Source organism: Rhinolophus ferrumequinum, chromosome 11 (genome assembly GCF_004115265.2).
Source record: "Rhinolophus ferrumequinum isolate MPI-CBG mRhiFer1 chromosome 11, mRhiFer1_v1.p, whole genome shotgun sequence".
Classification (NCBI taxonomy): Eukaryota; Metazoa; Chordata; class Mammalia; order Chiroptera; family Rhinolophidae; genus Rhinolophus; species Rhinolophus ferrumequinum.
The window spans coordinates 52,747,075-52,764,550 of NC_046294.1; the positions used below are offsets into that span (position 1 = coordinate 52,747,075).

The 17,476-nt window shown below is 46.2% G+C and overlaps 1 protein-coding gene across 1 annotated transcript in view; it reads right to left on the reverse strand.

Moving 5' to 3' along the window:
* TENM4 (teneurin transmembrane protein 4) overlaps positions 1-17,476 on the reverse strand; it is a 719,375-nt gene that overhangs the window by 58,736 nt on the left and 643,163 nt on the right. Inside the window, exons 19-23 of the mRNA XM_033120388.1 lie at positions 14,035-14,154; positions 9,134-9,395; positions 6,265-6,532; positions 3,774-3,917; positions 898-1,147 (exon numbers count right to left, since the gene is read on the reverse strand). Coding sequence (XP_032976279.1) covers positions 898-1,147; positions 3,774-3,917; positions 6,265-6,532; positions 9,134-9,395; positions 14,035-14,154 — 1,044 coding nt within the window. The remainder of the gene's footprint in view (positions 1-897; positions 1,148-3,773; positions 3,918-6,264; positions 6,533-9,133; positions 9,396-14,034; positions 14,155-17,476) is intronic.

Genomic DNA, 17,476 nt, shown 5'->3' on the forward strand with positions numbered 1-17,476 from the left:
CTCTTATACTGGGTAAACAGTAGGGGCCTCACAAAAGAGTTTCCATTTCCCCTGGCCACTCTGAAGAAGGGCTTTCCAGCTCAAGGGCCTGTCCTTCTCACATGGACCCCAGCCCAGGGGAAAGCAGTCGTGAAGAACGTGGTGTAATTTCTCCTGAAAGGGAGAGCGGGGCTGCACTGTCTCTATCCACAGCTTCTCTGTAACCCAAGAACTCACCCTATGACAGTGCTGTGGTTCTAAAACAATCTGGTTTAGGGAGGCACAGAAGAAATCCAACACATCAGGCCCTTCCCCAGGCTGTAAGTGTGGCTGTGCTCCATCACTCACGGTCAGGATTGGGGAAAGAAGAGGCTGCCTCGGCTGGCTCTGGAGCACCTTGGGAGCAGAGAGGCGCGGCCTGATTTTAGCCTGTGGGCCTTATCTCAGTATCGGGCAGCTGAGGAGAACTGTTCCTCACTCTGATGAGCGGTAACTCACAGGGCCAAACTTGGTAACACTGGCTCGGGGGTTGGGCCATTGTGCTGTCCCTTATCCTTATAAAAAGACTCATGTGACTAATTCCAATCAGTTTGGTGCTAGGAAGCAGAAAGGAGATTCAGGGGCTTGCAAGGGGTCTAATTCTTGGCTGCTAGCAGCCTTCTACATCATCTGGATGTCACCGTTATCTCCCAAGACAGTGGTTTGCTTTCATTACGGTGCCCTGGGAAAAGCAGCACCTGTTTCCCCAGAGTCCTCAGCCCACAGTTTAGCCTCCAAGCTGGGAAGTGAAAAAAGTCCCAGAGTCTGACAGGTGAGGCTCTGTCCTGCCCCCTTCTCTGGGCCCAGTGGGTAATGCCAGGTAATCTAACGGCAAAGGGACGTTATTAGGAACCGTGAGGAAGGCATCAGCTTACATACCTCAACTCCAGGATGTTGGTGACATTCCCAGAGGGGAAGATCCTTCGGATGTAGTTGAAATCTCCCACATAGAGGCTCCCGTCGGAGCCACACGTCAGGGCCACGGGGGCCAGGAGCTTGTTGCCGTCAGCAAGGCCGTTGCAGCTGGGGCAGGAGATGCTTCTCCGGCGCCCATTGCCCATGACGCTCCCGATGACCGGGGGCTGCTGAGACACGAACTGGTTCTCTCCATTCCCTTTGTGCAGGATGCCTGGCACAAGGACAGAACAGAATCACCTATGGAACAGGAAGAGGCTCTTCTGCGGCTGACCACACAGTCCTTGGTTTTCCACGGGATGCAAGACCTCTGCCTACCATTTCCAGACTCAGCTCCGAAGTCTGTCTCACCCCCAGAATGAAGCCCAGAGGGTCCTGAACAGGCCATACTGCTGCCCTGATTGAATCCTCACAAGATAACAGGGGGAACGAGCTAGGGGGCTTACGTGAGGCCTCGTGAATGACAGCACTCGCCCGCCTGAGTCTGGCTCTTCTTCATCAGTCAGCTCTATTGCCTCTTAAACAGATTGTACACATCTCAGGTACCTAGTCCTGGTCTCTGTTACACGTGAATTCTTTATTGCATTTGCCTGTTTTTTTTTCTTTAGATTGATACCATTTCAAGGGCGGCGACTGTGTCTTTTCTCTTTCTGTATCGCAGTGCCTAAGACAGAACCTGACACAGAGTAGGTCCCAATCAAGTTTATGGAAACAAACGAGGGAAACTCACAGTCTTCTCACCAGGCGTCAGGAGACCTCAGTTTTTCCTTGGTTTTGCTACTAATGGGCTGGTGCCAGATCTTGCATAGGTCTCTTCACTGCTTTAACTCCGAGGACACGGAGGCCCAAGGGCGGTTAAAGCAGTGAAGAAGGGACTGACCGCAATGACTAGTAAGCTTCATCCCATACTGTGCTGTTTCTTTTTAGGCCCAGATCATCCTTTATCTCCTGTATTATTGCCACAACCCCCACAGTGGACTCTTCACCCCTTCCAACTGATGCCTGAGTGCGTTTTGGTTTTTATGGTCATGGGAATCTTTTCCCAGGCTGTCATCTGTTGGCTTTGTCCTTTATTGAACAGATACCTTTCGTTTTTATGTAGTCTAAGCAATCTTTTTTCTACTCTAGTGTTTGTGCTTTTTTAGGTTTTAGGGAATCCTTCTCTGATGTCATAGTCTCCTGTATTTTCTTCTATTAATTTTAATATATTATCTTTCAAATTTAAATGTTGAATCAAACTTTATTTGATCTACAGTATGAACTTAATTTGTTTTTTCTCCCCATGCATAGTAAGCCCGTTTTCTAAGTGCCAGTTTCTAAACCACCTACCCATCTTCCACTGATATGGGACGCTACTGCTGTTGGATACCAAGTTCCAATGTACAGAAATGTGTAGTTATCCACGGATTTCCAGCCGATGCCATGTCCTTATTCTGTAGTTACACAACCCCGATGTTTAGCTGGGCACGTGACTATTGGGAACTGACTACAATTTCCAGCCCCGTGTGCAGCTACATCCGGCAGGTGACTAAGTTCTGGCCAACGGTGTGGAAGTGGAAGTGACACGAGCAGCTGCTGGGAGGTGTCCTTATAACGGAAGGGGCTTGCTCTTAGTCCTTTAACGCCTTTTTCGTGGCTAGAAAGTGGATGTGGAGGTTGGAATTAAAGCAGTCACCTTGGACCACGACCTTGGGGATGGAGGCTCGAGTACAGCCATGAGAGGGGATGCGCCTAGACCTGTGACACTGCGGAGTCCTAAGCCAGCCCTGGGTCACACTGCTTCAGACTTCCCGGTGAGTGAGAAACAAACCTTTAACTAGTTTGAAATTCTGTTTATTTTGGCTTTTCTGATGCTCATGGGCAAACCTAGTCCTACTTACCACTCACACGTCAGTGTCTGGACCCCTTGTTCTGTCCCATGGAATCTATTTACCTGTTCCTGTGCCAGCACCACACGGTTCCAGTTTTTCCAGGATAGCTTGTTATCTGGAAAGTGCCTCTTTTTATTCTTATTTTAAAGACTGGGCCTTAGCTAGCTACAAATCTTTATTCTATCATAAATTGTACAATTAGTGTGTCAATTTACCCCCAAAACATGAGGTGGGTTTGACAGGCACTTCCTGCATCTATAGATTGGGAAGGAGATATCCGATGTCATTGTCACATTTAGTGGGCTCATTCCAGAATATGGTGAGAAATCTAAAATACAGATCCGATTGTGTCACCTGCATGCTTCAAACCTTTCAGAGGCTTCACATTTGCCTCTGGAGGAAGTTCAAAGTCCTAATCTTCTTACCCTGTGCTCCAGCTGCTCAAGCCCCCAGCTCTGGCTTTTGCTATTCCCTTCATTTCATCCTTTGCTCAAACCACAGTGAACCTTCTCTCCAATTACTGTTCTTTCAGTCTTCAGTGCTTTGGCACATACCATGGCCTCTGTCTGGAATGTTCTCCCTCCTGGAGATAGGACCCTTTGAGATACAGGTCAGAAGTTTTCTCCAGAGACACCTGGCTGAACCAAGAAGCTGAGAGAGGTAGTCCTGTTCTATGCCCTGGTGTCTCAGGCTTCCCTCTGTGATGGCACAGCATGGATATGCCCTGGGAAGTGTTGGTCTCTGACCAGAGTCAATTCTTGAGGCCTTTCCATTCTGCACACTCAGGGCCTAGCAGTGACACGCACAGGGCAGGTATCCAAGGAACACCTGTTGACGAATCCTGACCGATTAATCACATATGAACCTGTGGAATCTGAAATGCGTGTTTTGTGCCTGGCAGGGCACAAAGGATATGACACAAGGGACATACCTGTGACCTGGCTCTGGGAATTCCATTAATCTACTCACCACTTTGGATGTTGAGGGCATGATGTTTGTCCAGGCTCCACCCTCCCAGCTTGGAAGCGTCGATTTCATAGCCCTGCAGCACTGCTGTTCTTTTTTCCCACAGGATCAGATCTGGGCAGGACTCATACTCATAACCCACAGAAACTGGCGGCAACAAAAGGCACACAACAGACAGGTCAGAAAAGACTCTTCTTCGGCTTTAGATCTGCATTCTAGGCCCCTGCTTATCTTCTGTAAAAAGATAAAAAGGTCGGATTTCCAAGTAGAACAAGATCTCCGTGTAATACTAACACGGGGATGCCAGGCCTTCATATCCTTTTTTTTGAAGAGCGACAGTACATTATTAGGAAAAGCTAAACAAATGTATTAAATACTTTTTTAAGGGACCCAGGTGAATCGATTCCAGGGAAATAATCTTTAGTATGGAAAATATTTTAGGCACAAAAGTCACTGCAGCATTATTTTTAATAGTGGAAAACTGGAAGTAATCTAAAAATTCAAAAGGGGCTAGAGGCTGACCAAACCAAAGTGTATCCCCTTGACGAATATCATGCAGCCACTGGAAATTATGGTTGTAAAGACCATGGGTGACATAGGAATAATTTCAAGTTGAAAAGACTAGTTATATACAGTATTATACATGTGTTAGAAACTATGCATGCAAAAAATTTTAAATGTTAACAAGTGGTTGTATTTCTTTATAAGAACATGTATGACTTTGTTTCTATTTTTTGTCCATTTATGCAATTTTTATTAATGAGTATGGTATTGTTTTAATAAAGAGAAAAAATTCCAAAATCATTTCTAATGAATACAGGGAAAAGGAACTTAATTGGGGTACTTGGAAAGCTGGAAGTTGCTTTGAGGAGCTTTGCTTTGAGGAAGTTACTTGAAAATCCCTTGGTTTCACTTTGTGTCATAAATTCAGGACTCCTGAGCTCAGAGGGATGCAGCCTAACCATGGCAGGCTCCCCGAGGCTGGGTTTATACAAAGCCCTGTGACTACCCTATGGAAAAGAACTGGCAGGGATGAGAATGCCATTTCTTCCACATATCTTTCTGTGCAGACACTATTTTTCAGTGCATATATGCTCAAGATAGGAATGAACAAGTGGGCAGCCCCTTAACATTTCTTTTAGGTGCCATAAAAGATTGCTGGTCATCTATGCAGGAAGGGAAGATGTCTGGAAGATGTCCCTGTGACCTCTTCCCTGTGACTCTGAATTCCTTAAGCAGTCATAAGCCCTCCTACTAGTCACCTGTCATTTCAGGAAAGTGAACCTCAGCCCTGGAAGTCTCACTGTGCAGACACTTCCCTTTTTAACTGGCTGGGGGACACTAAGTGTGCTCATTTCATCTGAAGAGGTTGTAAGGCATCATTGTTTTTGAAGAGACCATAGAGGCAGTGTGGTATATAGAAGGGACTGCAAATAGTTAGAGGTGGCATCTTTGTTCCCAACGTGTCCTTGTGGGGTAGGGTGGGATGCCAAACTACAGGAAAGATCTGGGATACATCCAGCTCTGTTCCTTCCTTGTGTATCCTTGGGAGGTCACTTCACCACCCTAGGCTGCCGCTTCCTCATGAGGAATTTGGGGACAATTTCTGACTCATAGGGTGGTTGTGAGGATTAACTGAGACACCAATGTCCCGGGGGACACATTGTCCAGAGTAGGTGCTCAATAGATATTCTCTTATTTCTTTCCTTCCTCCCTTCTAGCCTCTCTTGCATTTTACAGCACCGCTTCTTCTCTGCTTGCTCATTCTGCCTTTGCAGAATCAGGAAGGGAATGAAACTGGAGCAGGGTTCAAAATGAGAGGGGATTTTCTGGGCTGATACCCTAAGTGCTTGGAAGATTAGCCCTTCAAGGGTTAGAACTGCTAACAGTCCAGCTCTGAACCAATCCTGGGATCCTGCTCCAGAAGCTGAAATGAGCACAGACAGCCCCAGAAACCCAAGGTCTGAGTGAGGCTAGGACTCCAGGGGAGGCTATAGTTACTTGCTGCGTCATCTTAATAAAACATAGCAACAGCAACTACAAAGAGACAATCTCTCTGATTGGAAATGAGGTAAAGAGGCCAAAACACCCTTCTGGATGAAGGAAGAATCTTAGCTCATGTACCTCAACAAAACTGGAGAAACCCAGATACCCATATTTTTCATGGGTAAATTCAGACCCGATGGCTGTGGGGGCTCGGGCAATATCTACATGGCTTTATCTTGGTGGTACAAAGCCTCTTTTTAGCCCACCACATACCACTATAGTGTTTTTTCAAAGGCCGTTTTGGTTTTGTAACTCCTGTTTTTAATGGTCAAGTTTTCCACATTCAGGTCCTTTTAGATCACGGTTGGTCACTGGAAGGTCTCAAAGGCCAGCTAAGCCTTAGGTGCTTCTGAGAAGATGAAGGGAGAAAGAAACAAGCAAGGTGGAAAAAGAGCCCTGTATCCTCAAGTGCTATTGTCTCTCTGAGTCCTGTGGCTGGGAGACTCACCGAAGGCTTCTGAGAGCCCAAACACCTTCTGGTTGTAGACATCTGTCTTGTCCCAGGTGAAGTAGTAGGACAAGTCCGGGGCTGCAGCAAACCACTTCCTGAAGAGGCGGCCCTCAACAGCCACCATTAGGTGGACCTTCATGAGGTTGAAGGGGATGGTAGGATGGGTGAGGCTGATCCTTAGGACAGATTTGTAGCCAGGTGTACGGCTGCTCAGGTAGCTCAGCCTCATCTTGCAGCCAGAGATAGCGATTTCCTCTTGCAAAGCCTAGAGAGATAGATCACAGCAAATGATGGTCAGGGAATCACCACTGGAGGGAGGATGGCCATAGCCCCACATACTCTGGGTGTTCAAGAGGCAGAGGAGGAAGCAGAGAGAGAGGAGGGGGAAAGGGGAGAGGAGGAGCAGGAACTAGAAAAGAGAAGAAAGGAGAAGGAGAAATGGAATATGAAGAGGAGCAGGAGGAGGAAGGAGAAGGAAGAGAAAGGAGAAGAGGAAGTAGGGGAAGGAGGGAAGGAAGAATCAGAAGGCCTGGTTTCCTGGGTCAGCTCTTTCATGGTACAGCCCTGCCTCACTGAGCTCAGGTTCATCCTTCATTCAACAGGGATGACGAAGCTCAGCTCATTGCTCACTGACAGGGACACGTAAGCCAATGCATGCAAAATACTTACCATAACATAGCCTCTCATTCACTAGCTATGTCATCTTAGGAAACTCATGGAACCTCTCAATCTCAGTTTCTTCACTGGATTAATACGAGGATTGAGTAAGGTCACATACATAAAGTGCCCAGCATATCACGGAGACTCAGTAAATGTTACTAAACGGGATGGTGTTGCTGCTGCTGGTGGTGGTGGTGCTAGAAGCAGGGGGAACGAGCTATGAAGAAAGAACTTGCCCTCAGACTAATGTGGACCGCTGCGTCAGAAAGAAGGACTGTTTCTCAAAACTTTCCTGAAGTCTGATCTGTTTCAGATGGCTTTCCTCTTCAAGAAAGTAAACAGAGACTATGAGATGTTGACCAGACAATTATGCAGGGTTGAGAGCACAGCCTGCCAAGGCCCTGCAGCTAATGCCCCCTGCTTGTCCGCAGAAAGAGATTGAATTAGTTGCATGGAGTTTCCATGCTCCAATGCTGTTTTAGAGGAATAGAGTGGTTCTACTGGGTGCAATGGGCTCAGTTCCAAGATGGAAAGTTGAAATTAATGCCAAGACTTTCTAGAATATGGCAAAAGTAGAGAACTTTCATCGGCTTGATGCCCTGGGCCCTGTTTCAAGAAGAGGACATTAAATCTATTGTGGCTAGCATATCCATTAAAGGGACAATGATTATTCTACTCTCTGTTCACAGAAGAGCTGGGCTTTCACAAAGAAAGCCTTTTCCTCTCTTTCCGTTTCATAGATGGGTGTGAACTCCTACACCCACCCCATTCTCCTGAACACACAAAATTTCAGCGATTGGGCCTAAACCAAAGCAATCTTCCTAAATTTCAGCTTATACATTCTAGGCAAAGCAGGCTGTATATCCCAGTGCATTACAGGCAGAGTTCAAGGGCCATCCTGATGCTCTCATAAATATTTACCTTTAAAATTTACATCTCCCAGTACTTGCAAACACTAGTCAGTGATAGGACTAGAAACACCCAAGAGCTTGTTTTCATGTATTTCATCAATCTGATCATAAGTGAGGTTTGTGACCCAGCTGGGCTTGGAGACACCCAGCCCAGGGAGCCTTGTAAAGAGGGTGGGGACCTTTAACCTCATTTGTTCCAAAGTCCCTGCTCCTGGGAAAATGTCAAGCTGAAGCTGAACCAGGGTTGAGTAACAAATTACTTCTTTCCAGCAAGCTCTGTCTCTACTGACAACCATTTCATAAGAAAGGTCAGCCTAGTAGTTGAGACAGGAGACAAGCACTGAATCTCTGAAAAGGAGTGAGGTTTCAACCTGGGGGTGCAATGAGAATTTCAAAATGGTTTTATTTCCTTCTTGTGGGCTGACATCCGAAGCCACTCAACAGGGCACACGCAGAGAGCTGTATTTGCTCAGCCAGGCATGAAATATACACACACAAATGTAAAAACGCCCTGCTACACCAGCACTGGCAATCCACTGACATGCATATAGCCAGAGCTCTCATTAGGCAGCCAGGACCATGGGGCTTCTCCCCAGGACCGCCATCCTTCCTCTTCCCCGGGCTTTCGTTTCTGCCAGAAGAAACCGGGCCGGGATAGTGGAGGAAATTCAACTCTGCACAGCGTTTTTAGGCAAAGAATCTATCTTGATTTCTATTAGGTGAAAATGCATCTTTCCAAATTACTTTCTTTTAATGATAATTAAGTAAAGCACTTGTGTTTATAGATTTGGGCCAAAGCGATCCTTAATTGGCATGAAAGCAGTGCATGCAAAATAATAATTATCATATTAATATATGTTTAATACATGATAATAATAATATTAATCATAATAATTATGGCTAAAATTTATTGAGCACTTCTTTGGTGCCAGACATTGTGCTAAAACCCAAACATACATTTTCTCATTTAGTCTTTATTATGATGCTCACTGTTTGGGACCCTCGGTCTCACTCCTCTGGGTAGAACCTATCATCATAAATATTTTGAACAGAAATAATGAGAGAGCGGGGGACACTGGAGCTCAGGGTAAAGGAAAGTGGAAGTGAACTTTCAGGGTAAAGGCAGAGTGGAAGAAGAGCAGGAATTCACTGTTTGCTAGGGGGTGCCAGGCAGTTGGGTTCTGCAGGGTGGGCTGATGGGGTCTCTCTTTCCCTGGCCTCTGAGATCCTCTTCTATCTTCTATCACCCAAAGGAAATAAGGGCATGGAGAAACTCAGTTACGAAAGCTGGGTACCTGAATTTCCGGAACGATGGGACCTTTTTCTGCACAGGAGCTGGCGAAGGATGCCAGTGGGGACGGAGATAGGACAGGGTTGGGGCGGGCGAAGTTGCTCAGGTCACAGCTGGGAATCTCATTCTCCTCGTGGCGCATGATGATGGTTTCCATGACAAAGAAGCGATCCCAAGGCAGCCAGAGGGTGTGCTCCTGTGTGATGAAAGGGGCCCGCTCGAACCGCAGGATGATGGAGATGCCGCCATTCGTGACCAAGTCAAAGCTGTTTGGGAGAGGAGAGTTCAGAGGGAGAACAGAGAGGGGGAGCAGGAAAAGCAGGAAACAGGAGATGAGGAGGAGGAGGTGGAGGAAAAGCAGAAGCCAGAGAGCGAGAGGCAGAGAAAGGAGAAAAAAAAATTACACCAAAGGGTCTGAGCACTGGTTGAGGAAACTCTAAAAGACTTCACTGCAGGCAAAGAAATAGAAACAGGGATTCACCAACAGAAATAGGGATTCCAGAAAGCATTATTTTCATTTGAAAATGAGTCATCATAGAGCATTTGCCAAAACCAAATTAATAACCACTGTGATGGAGAGCCATCTGCCAGGACACAGGACAGCTGATGAGCCACTGCTGTGGTGCTTCTGGTACTTGGGGCCTCTTGGAGCTGAAGGCAGTGAAAAGTCAGCAGAAAAATGTGGAACAAGCCCTGCCTTGGCATTAGGAACCCTAAGCTTAGTTCTGCCTCTGCCATGAACTACTGTGTGACTTTGGGTAACACACTTAGCCTCTCTGATCCTCAATTTTCCCATCTATAAAACGTAAAGGTTCAAATGGACTATTCTTAAGTCACTAAGATTCTATGACTCTACAGAAATTTTAGCTCTGATTATGAAAGATTTCTCAACATAGGCCTTTGGAATTACAAAATAGCTAAGCAATTTAGAGATGGGCACCATTAGAATCACAGTATATCAGAAGTGAAAGGGGAACCAAAAGACTGACTCCCAACCGCCCAGCTGAGATGGGATCTCTGTGACAGTGTCCCTGACAGCTGGTTAGCCAGCCTTTGTTCATTGCCCTCCGTCAATCTGATGACATTTCTACAGAATCCCCATCAAGGGGCCATTTGGTTCCTACTTGCACACTTCCAGTGGTGAGGGGCTTGTTCCATCCACAGGAGGACTGTTCCATCTTTGGTTAGTCCTGACTGTTAGGACATTTTCATTTTTCTTTGGGAATCGAGCCTGAGTTCCTCTCCTTATAACTTCCTAGCTTCTGGGACTTCTTCTGCCTGCTGAGGGTGATTTCAAACTAGTCTTTTCCTTCTGCCTTTGACAGTCCTCAGCACTTGGGGACAGTGATTCAGTCCATTTGTCACCTCCTAGTTGTGATGTCTCTTTGGACAAAGTCCTTTTAGCTATTACTTTTAGGATGCATTTTCAAGGCCTGTTCTCCTCTTGCCTTTTTGTGGGTGGACAGCTCCTGCTAACTCCATACCAGTCACAATTCTAGCTCCTTCCCTGGGTTCCCACTGCACCATGTGCAATCCTCCTTAGAGCTGACATCACATTGTGCTGGAATCTGGGGACACGGATTCCTCTCAGTCCTCCCAGAACCTAGCCCAGTGCTGGATGGTTATAGTTTATAGAATCAATGCATGAGTGACGTCAAAGTTTTCTGAACTGACTGTCCACTAAATATCCTACGTTCCTACTTACTTTTGCTGTTATTATAAGTCAACCCAATGCTTACCTGTGCAGTTGGTTTTAGAGACCCCAGTGCAGGACCTACCTCTCCTTTATCCCTGATAAATACCCCTGTGGGATTGGGCTCATTGTCCCAGCTTGCTCTTCCCTTCTCTAGAAGCTACAAAGATTTTTCACTGAACTGTCCTAGTGCCATATCCTGCTCTTGGTAAATAGCTCTCCCAGATTTAAACTCCCCGCCTCCAAAACCTGACACCTCTGCCCTTTGCAGAAGCTTTTCACCCACTTTCCCTGCTTCTCACTCAGCTCTTTTTAGGCCCATCCTTGGGTAGAGGAAGTTGGGCACCACCATCCTCTGATAAATAATGAGAGAGGAAACCAGGAGAGATGCTTATTTTGAACTAAGAGTTCAGGTTTTGGCTCTCCAAGAGAATATCTGTGGTGGGGGAGGGGGACACTCAGAGAATAACTTTTCTGTCACAGAACTGAATAGCATCTGTACTTTGACAGCACATTTTAAACCATGAAACAGAATTTTGGCCCGACTTATCAGCTGCCTTCATGAGGAGATGAGTGTGGGAAGGGAGTGAAGACAAACATAAAAAGACATATTCTCACGGCTGTGAGCAAGCTGGGGGCAGCTGGCCTTGCCGAGCGCTGGGTGAAACTGGCTCTTGCCAAGAGCCAGACTTGCTCATCTGGACGGAAACCTTATTGTGGGCACGGATATGAATCTCACCCCAAAGAAAAGGACTGGCTCTCAGATGAAGCCCAAGCGGCTTAGGGCCGGTCCAAGCACTGCGACGTACCGCGTAGGTGAGTTATGGCACCTGTCTAAGCCTCAATCTCCTCATGTAGAATGAAGCTGATGATCACAGTCATTTGGCAGAGTCATTAATTAGATGGGATAATGGTTGGGAAAAGCACAGGGCCCCATTCCCTAGGCATCATGCTCTGGATAATCCCATTTTTCAATTCAGTGAGCCTGAACTGCTTCTCTTGTCTGCTATTCTTTTGGAATTTTTCTTCATGACTTCTATTTTCCATCTTCTCAATGACCTCTTTGGCTAACGTCTCTGCCACTTCTTTCTGTTTATCAGTTCTTGTTAAGACTTGAGGTCTGGTATTTCAGTGGTGTGTGTGTGTGTGTGTGTGTGTGTGTGTGTGTGTGTGTGTGTGTGTGCACGTGTGTGTGCGTGCCCACTGGACGAGGGTCAGTATCCTGGTGCCTGCCTGTCAACTGAGGGACACACAGATGAGTTGGGCATGGTCCCTGGACTTGCATATGTATACTGAATCTGTGAGTATATCTCCAGCCTTACAGTTTCTCCTAGGGTCTGGAGAGGAAAGGAAGAAGGTGAGTCATGGAAGGGAGGGAGGGAAATGGGTAGATGCTACCCGTTCATGTATAACAAACAGGGATCTTCAGACACTTAGAGAACAATTAAGGACTTTCCCACACATTGTACAGTGTTTACATTGGGAAGAAAATTTAAGCCCCATAATGCATTGGTAAGAGTTATTCTGAAGCTCAGTTTCCAAGTTGCAGCGACACTGGCTACTGTGACGTTATTCAGCAACCTGATATGGCGAATGTGGCTGATACTTACCTCCTAGGACGCCCATGCTCTCCAAGGGCAGTAGGAATTTCGGGAGTAGCACAAACAGGAGGAATCAAAACCCAGAAGTGCTAGAATGGGCTTTTTCCAAGGGCCACCAAACATGCAACTCTGGTGTGTTTTAAGGACCCACCTAACCAAGCAAACCAGGGCAAAAGGCTGACGATTTCCCAACTTACATGAATGATAGACAAGTTTTCATGGCAAACAAAGAGCAGGCCCCACGGCCACTTTTTGATGACTTTTATAGCGGGTGATAACGTAGTCAGAATCCCTATTGCCCAGGATGCTCACATCTGCCATTTTCATAAAGCAGGCAGCCTCAAGCTGGGAAGTAGCACAGACAGAGCACGAGGAAGGCGTCCTCTGTGCTGCACTGGAAGTCTGCACGGAGGTGCTTCCTAGGATGGAATGTGTGCAGGGCAGGGAGCGGGGGCCTGGCCTGGACAGGTTACCCCTGGGGACTGGATGCCATGCTCTTCCAGCTGGGCCCCTTCCCATCCACAGGGAGAGAGAGGAGGGGGAAAAGGTTCCCCAGGCCAAGCTTGCCAGCCCCGTCTAAGAGGCACACATGTCTACAAACAGATGAGCCTCTACTTCATTATCACCTCAGCCAGGACATGTTCACATCTGATATTGGATTAAAGAGGTGCTAAAACCAATCAGGCTAGAGCACCATTTCCAACACAGAGTGAAAACCAACCTTATGGGCTCGCACTTAGCCAGATGGACTGCCACCACCTGATTTTATTAAAAATAGAGGACTTGTCACCACTGACAGCCTAAATATTCCACTTTTCTCCTTCCCCTCCCCTTTTCTCCAAAATATTCTCATTGCTTGTACTGTAATAATTACCATCTCGTTATTTAATAGTTTGTAATTTTAATAAAGAGCTAATATTTATTGCATACTTACCATGTGCCAGACCCTGGAAATACAGCACTGAACCAGAGCAGGGCAGGGAACTAATATTTATCAAACACCTACTATGCTCAAGGTGCTTCCCCATCCATCACAGAATCTAATCCTTACAACCAATTTGTGAGATCGACAGTGTTAGGACCATTTAACAGATGAAGAAATTGAGGCCCGGAGAGGTGAAGAGATTTGTCCAAGAACACACAGCTAGAAACTGGGAGAGTTAGAGTGATTTAAAATACTTCATTCTACTCATGGTTCTTACAGGGATCCAAAGGTCAGAGTTATGTCATCACCCAGGGCTTCTACAAGCCTACGTGGTTGCCAATGGAAAACATATAGCAGGATTGCTAAGATTTCTGGAGCTGCCTGGTTTGTACAAAGTATGACAGTGTTTTATATCATAAGTCATGAGGCAGGATTTGTATAAGGTACCCTGCTGCCTCCTCTAAGAACCATATGAGAATAAACTTCTTAATTTATAGTCAAAGGGACTTAGGCCAGAGCGAGATACAAGGTCACACAGCTAGTGAGTTGCAGAGCTGGGTCTCTGAATTCAGGTCGTCTGAATCCAGGTCCCATCCTCTTTTCACGCTGTCCTTCCAGCAGCAGGTATGTGGTAAGTCCATAAATGCAGGGCCTTCACCAACCCTGGTCCACAAAAGGTCTCCTACCTGCCATCTTTTCTGCTGATCGTGTATCCAAAGAGAGGGTTACTGACGAAACTGATGTTCACACCAACCAGCGGGGTCCCATCTGATGTCATCACTTGACCACGAATGACACATGCGTGCCTATGGGCAGAGAAGAGAATATTATCTACTTTTCATGCTCAGAAACCTGGCTGGCAGGGATCCCCCTGACCCCGAGAAGGTCAGAAGACAGAAGGCAGGTCATTCAGACAGTCTTGGTGCCTAGGGTCTCATGGTATTCACTCAAGATGAACAATAACCTTCTTTTTTTCATATTACCACAATTTAAGGCACCAAAGTGTCCTCTAATGAATTATTATTGAGAGATGTTTTCAGATATCTCACTCAGAGGTCATTTCCTAAGGATGCTATACTATGCCGTAAGGAGATAAAGGTGACCTGAGAGGGCTAGACAGTGTAGTGATGTGTGTGTGAGTGTGTGAATTTGGAGTCACATGACGTGGGTTCAAATCCCCAGCTTTGCCACGTTCTAGCTCTCTAAACTTGCACAAGTATGTGACGGTTCTATGAGCCTCTGATTTTTCATCCTAGTACAGAGTAAGCTCCATAAAGGGCAGTGGTTGTAACTGTGACTAACAGTATCATTGGAAGTGGACATACAAGAAAGTGAACAGGATAGAGGGTACTTCTCATCTGGCACTGGAAAGAGAAGGCAGATGCTATAGCATCATCCCCTTGGAGTGGGTTCCGAAACCTGTCACCTCTCCCAGTCTCCCCTCTCCCACCTTCCTCTATGTTCCAGACAACTAACCATCTGCTTTTCCCAAACTTGCCAGGCAAATGTTGTTTAAAGCCTCTGTGTCTGTGCAATGCTCTTCCATCTGCCTCAAATGTCACTCCTGTATCCTTCTCAACATTCTCATCCTTTAAGACACAGCTTCCAATGACACCTCTTCCTTGAAGCCTTTCTTGATACCCCCAATAAGAACTCTTCCAAAACCTGACACAGACACCTTGATACCCTACAACACTGCACTAGAGAGTCTCCTCTCCACTAGATCATGAGCTCTTTGAGGGCAGGGTCAAGGTCTATTTCTTTCTTTCTCTCTGTAGTGCCTGGAAATGCCTAACAAGTACTACTAGGTCATTGCTTTAAAAAAATGGTGGCTTGAGTAAGTAAGTGGGATGATTAGAGGTCACTGAGAATGATGGCTTTTCCAGTATTTCAGAAACAGACCATTTTTAGCAGATGACATTTTATAAGGACCCCAAAGTGGAAAACAAACAAGATCGGCTCTAGATGAAGCAGAGGTAGGGGCCCCCTCTCCTCTTGGGGTGATTCTGAAGGCAACTCTATGGAGTCTTAGCCCCTGGAGAACCAGAAAAAAAGCCAGTTGGAAAAAAATCACTGAGTTAGTGAAAGAAGAGAAAACTGAGGTCCACAGAGATTATGTCATTTGCCCCAAGCCACACATGGAGGTGGTGGCAGAGGCAGGCCTTGAATCCAAGCCTCACAACTCTGGGCCCAATTCTAGACCAATCTACCACTGCCAATGGGTGGACATGAAGGTGCTCACTGCGGTCAGTGCCCTAAAGGACCAGGGCACTGGGGAGACAGCCCTGCTTGACAAGACAAATCAGGCGGTGCTGTCCAGACAACTTTCTCCATTCACCTTGGTTCAGAAGCCTTTTTTTCTGGCCTAGGGAACAGCTACTGATGAGGGTGTGGACATTCACAAAATAAGATCTCAAACTCAGCCTCAGCTTTATTAGGCGATCACAACTCTACCTTCTTACAGTGATAAACTTTTCTTTGTTTGATGAGAAAAGCAATTAACACCAGGCTTGTAAGCAGCTGGTCTCTCTAGTTGTCAGCTTGTCCTTTCTAAAAGCAAGAACAACTACACACAATGCGTCAGGCTACCACCCCTACCCACCCCACCCCACCACACCACACCGCACCCCACCCCACCTCACCTCACTACACACAATCTGGTTAATGCTAATTTAGTCAGTGGTTTCCTTCCGAGGCCCTTGGTCTAAATGCAATTACATGGCAAACAGTTAAGTGACTGAGACTCAGCAAAGACTCTCAGTCCTGCTCTGAAGGTCTCCCAATATGTTTATGTGAAATTATCTCTCCACTAATGGGAAAGATTTATTCCATCAATTGTATTCAGCGGGTACTGAGAGATGCTTTCTTTCATGGAGGAAAATTGAATTTCTTATTGCTGGAACTTTGTCCTTCCAGAGGATTACTAACAGATCTCATCTCCTGGTGCTGGCCACTCTCCAGCCTTCTTCTGACATACGTGTCTTCAGATTCTGCCTGGACAATAACCAGCCTTCCAGGAATGGTTTCCTTTTGGGGGCTGCGCTGACTGCTGCCCCTCACACATATGTGGGCCAGCCTCCTCTGATTTATCCCTCTTTGGGGATTCCCTGATAATTGGGAAACATTAAAATCAGCACCACTCGGCTATCATGTGGCCTCCATTTCAGCAAGCCTGAGCACATGTAATTGTAGCCCAGGCTCCTGTGGATTGCTTTGGATTCTGGAGAAGATTAAGTTGACTCTGTGCCCCTGTAGGCCACAGAGACCTGTTGCCAAAACAGGCATTTGGCTCCGGAATTAAGTCCTGGAGAAAAACACTTCCATCCTCCTTCTGTTTGACCATGATTTTCAGTTGTCCAGAAAACCCAGTTTAACATAAAGTCTTCCCTGGGACAAAGGAGATGGGGAAGTCTGCTCTGTGGAGGCCGCTGAAATATGTCTCCTGCCACGTGTTTTTGTCCAGGGAGGTTGGAAAAGGCCTGAGCATTGGGCTTCCAAACGCTTTCTTTCTTCATCCACTGATTTCATGGATACCGCTAGTGGTGCACTGCTAAACATTTAAGAATTGGCTTTCAAAAAAACAAAACCAAAACCAAAATAGCTTTCATTTGTAGTATTTGCCTATTTCTGTGGAGTAAATACTTCCACCATGGCCAATTTCATGCTACCAATAAGATGTCACTGAACCCAGAGCTGGAAAGAGATCCCAGTAGGACACTGTTCTATTGCATTTCCACCACAGAGATACAACAGTCCTACGTAAACTCCAGAGCAAAGATGATAGTACAATACAGTAAAATAACTAGGAAGGGATGAGTTGTGATGATTGCCTTTGTTTTTAAGATAACTAACTCTAATTTTATGTAATTCAATGAATAATAGTGTGTTTGAAAACTAGCTTGCGGAATCCCCAATAATCAGTTCTGGTGAGCTGGTATGAGCCAGCTTCTGTAGAGCCCTGTAGCTCTGACCCCACACTAAGGGTCACTGTGGCTAAGAAACAGTTGCTGCGTTGACTGTGAAATTCCACAGTGGAAGCTCACCTTGATGAGGAATCATGAACAGAGGAGTCACCTTATCACCTGTCCTATATTTGATACGTTTTGTTTTCCCTGGGTCACTGTCTTC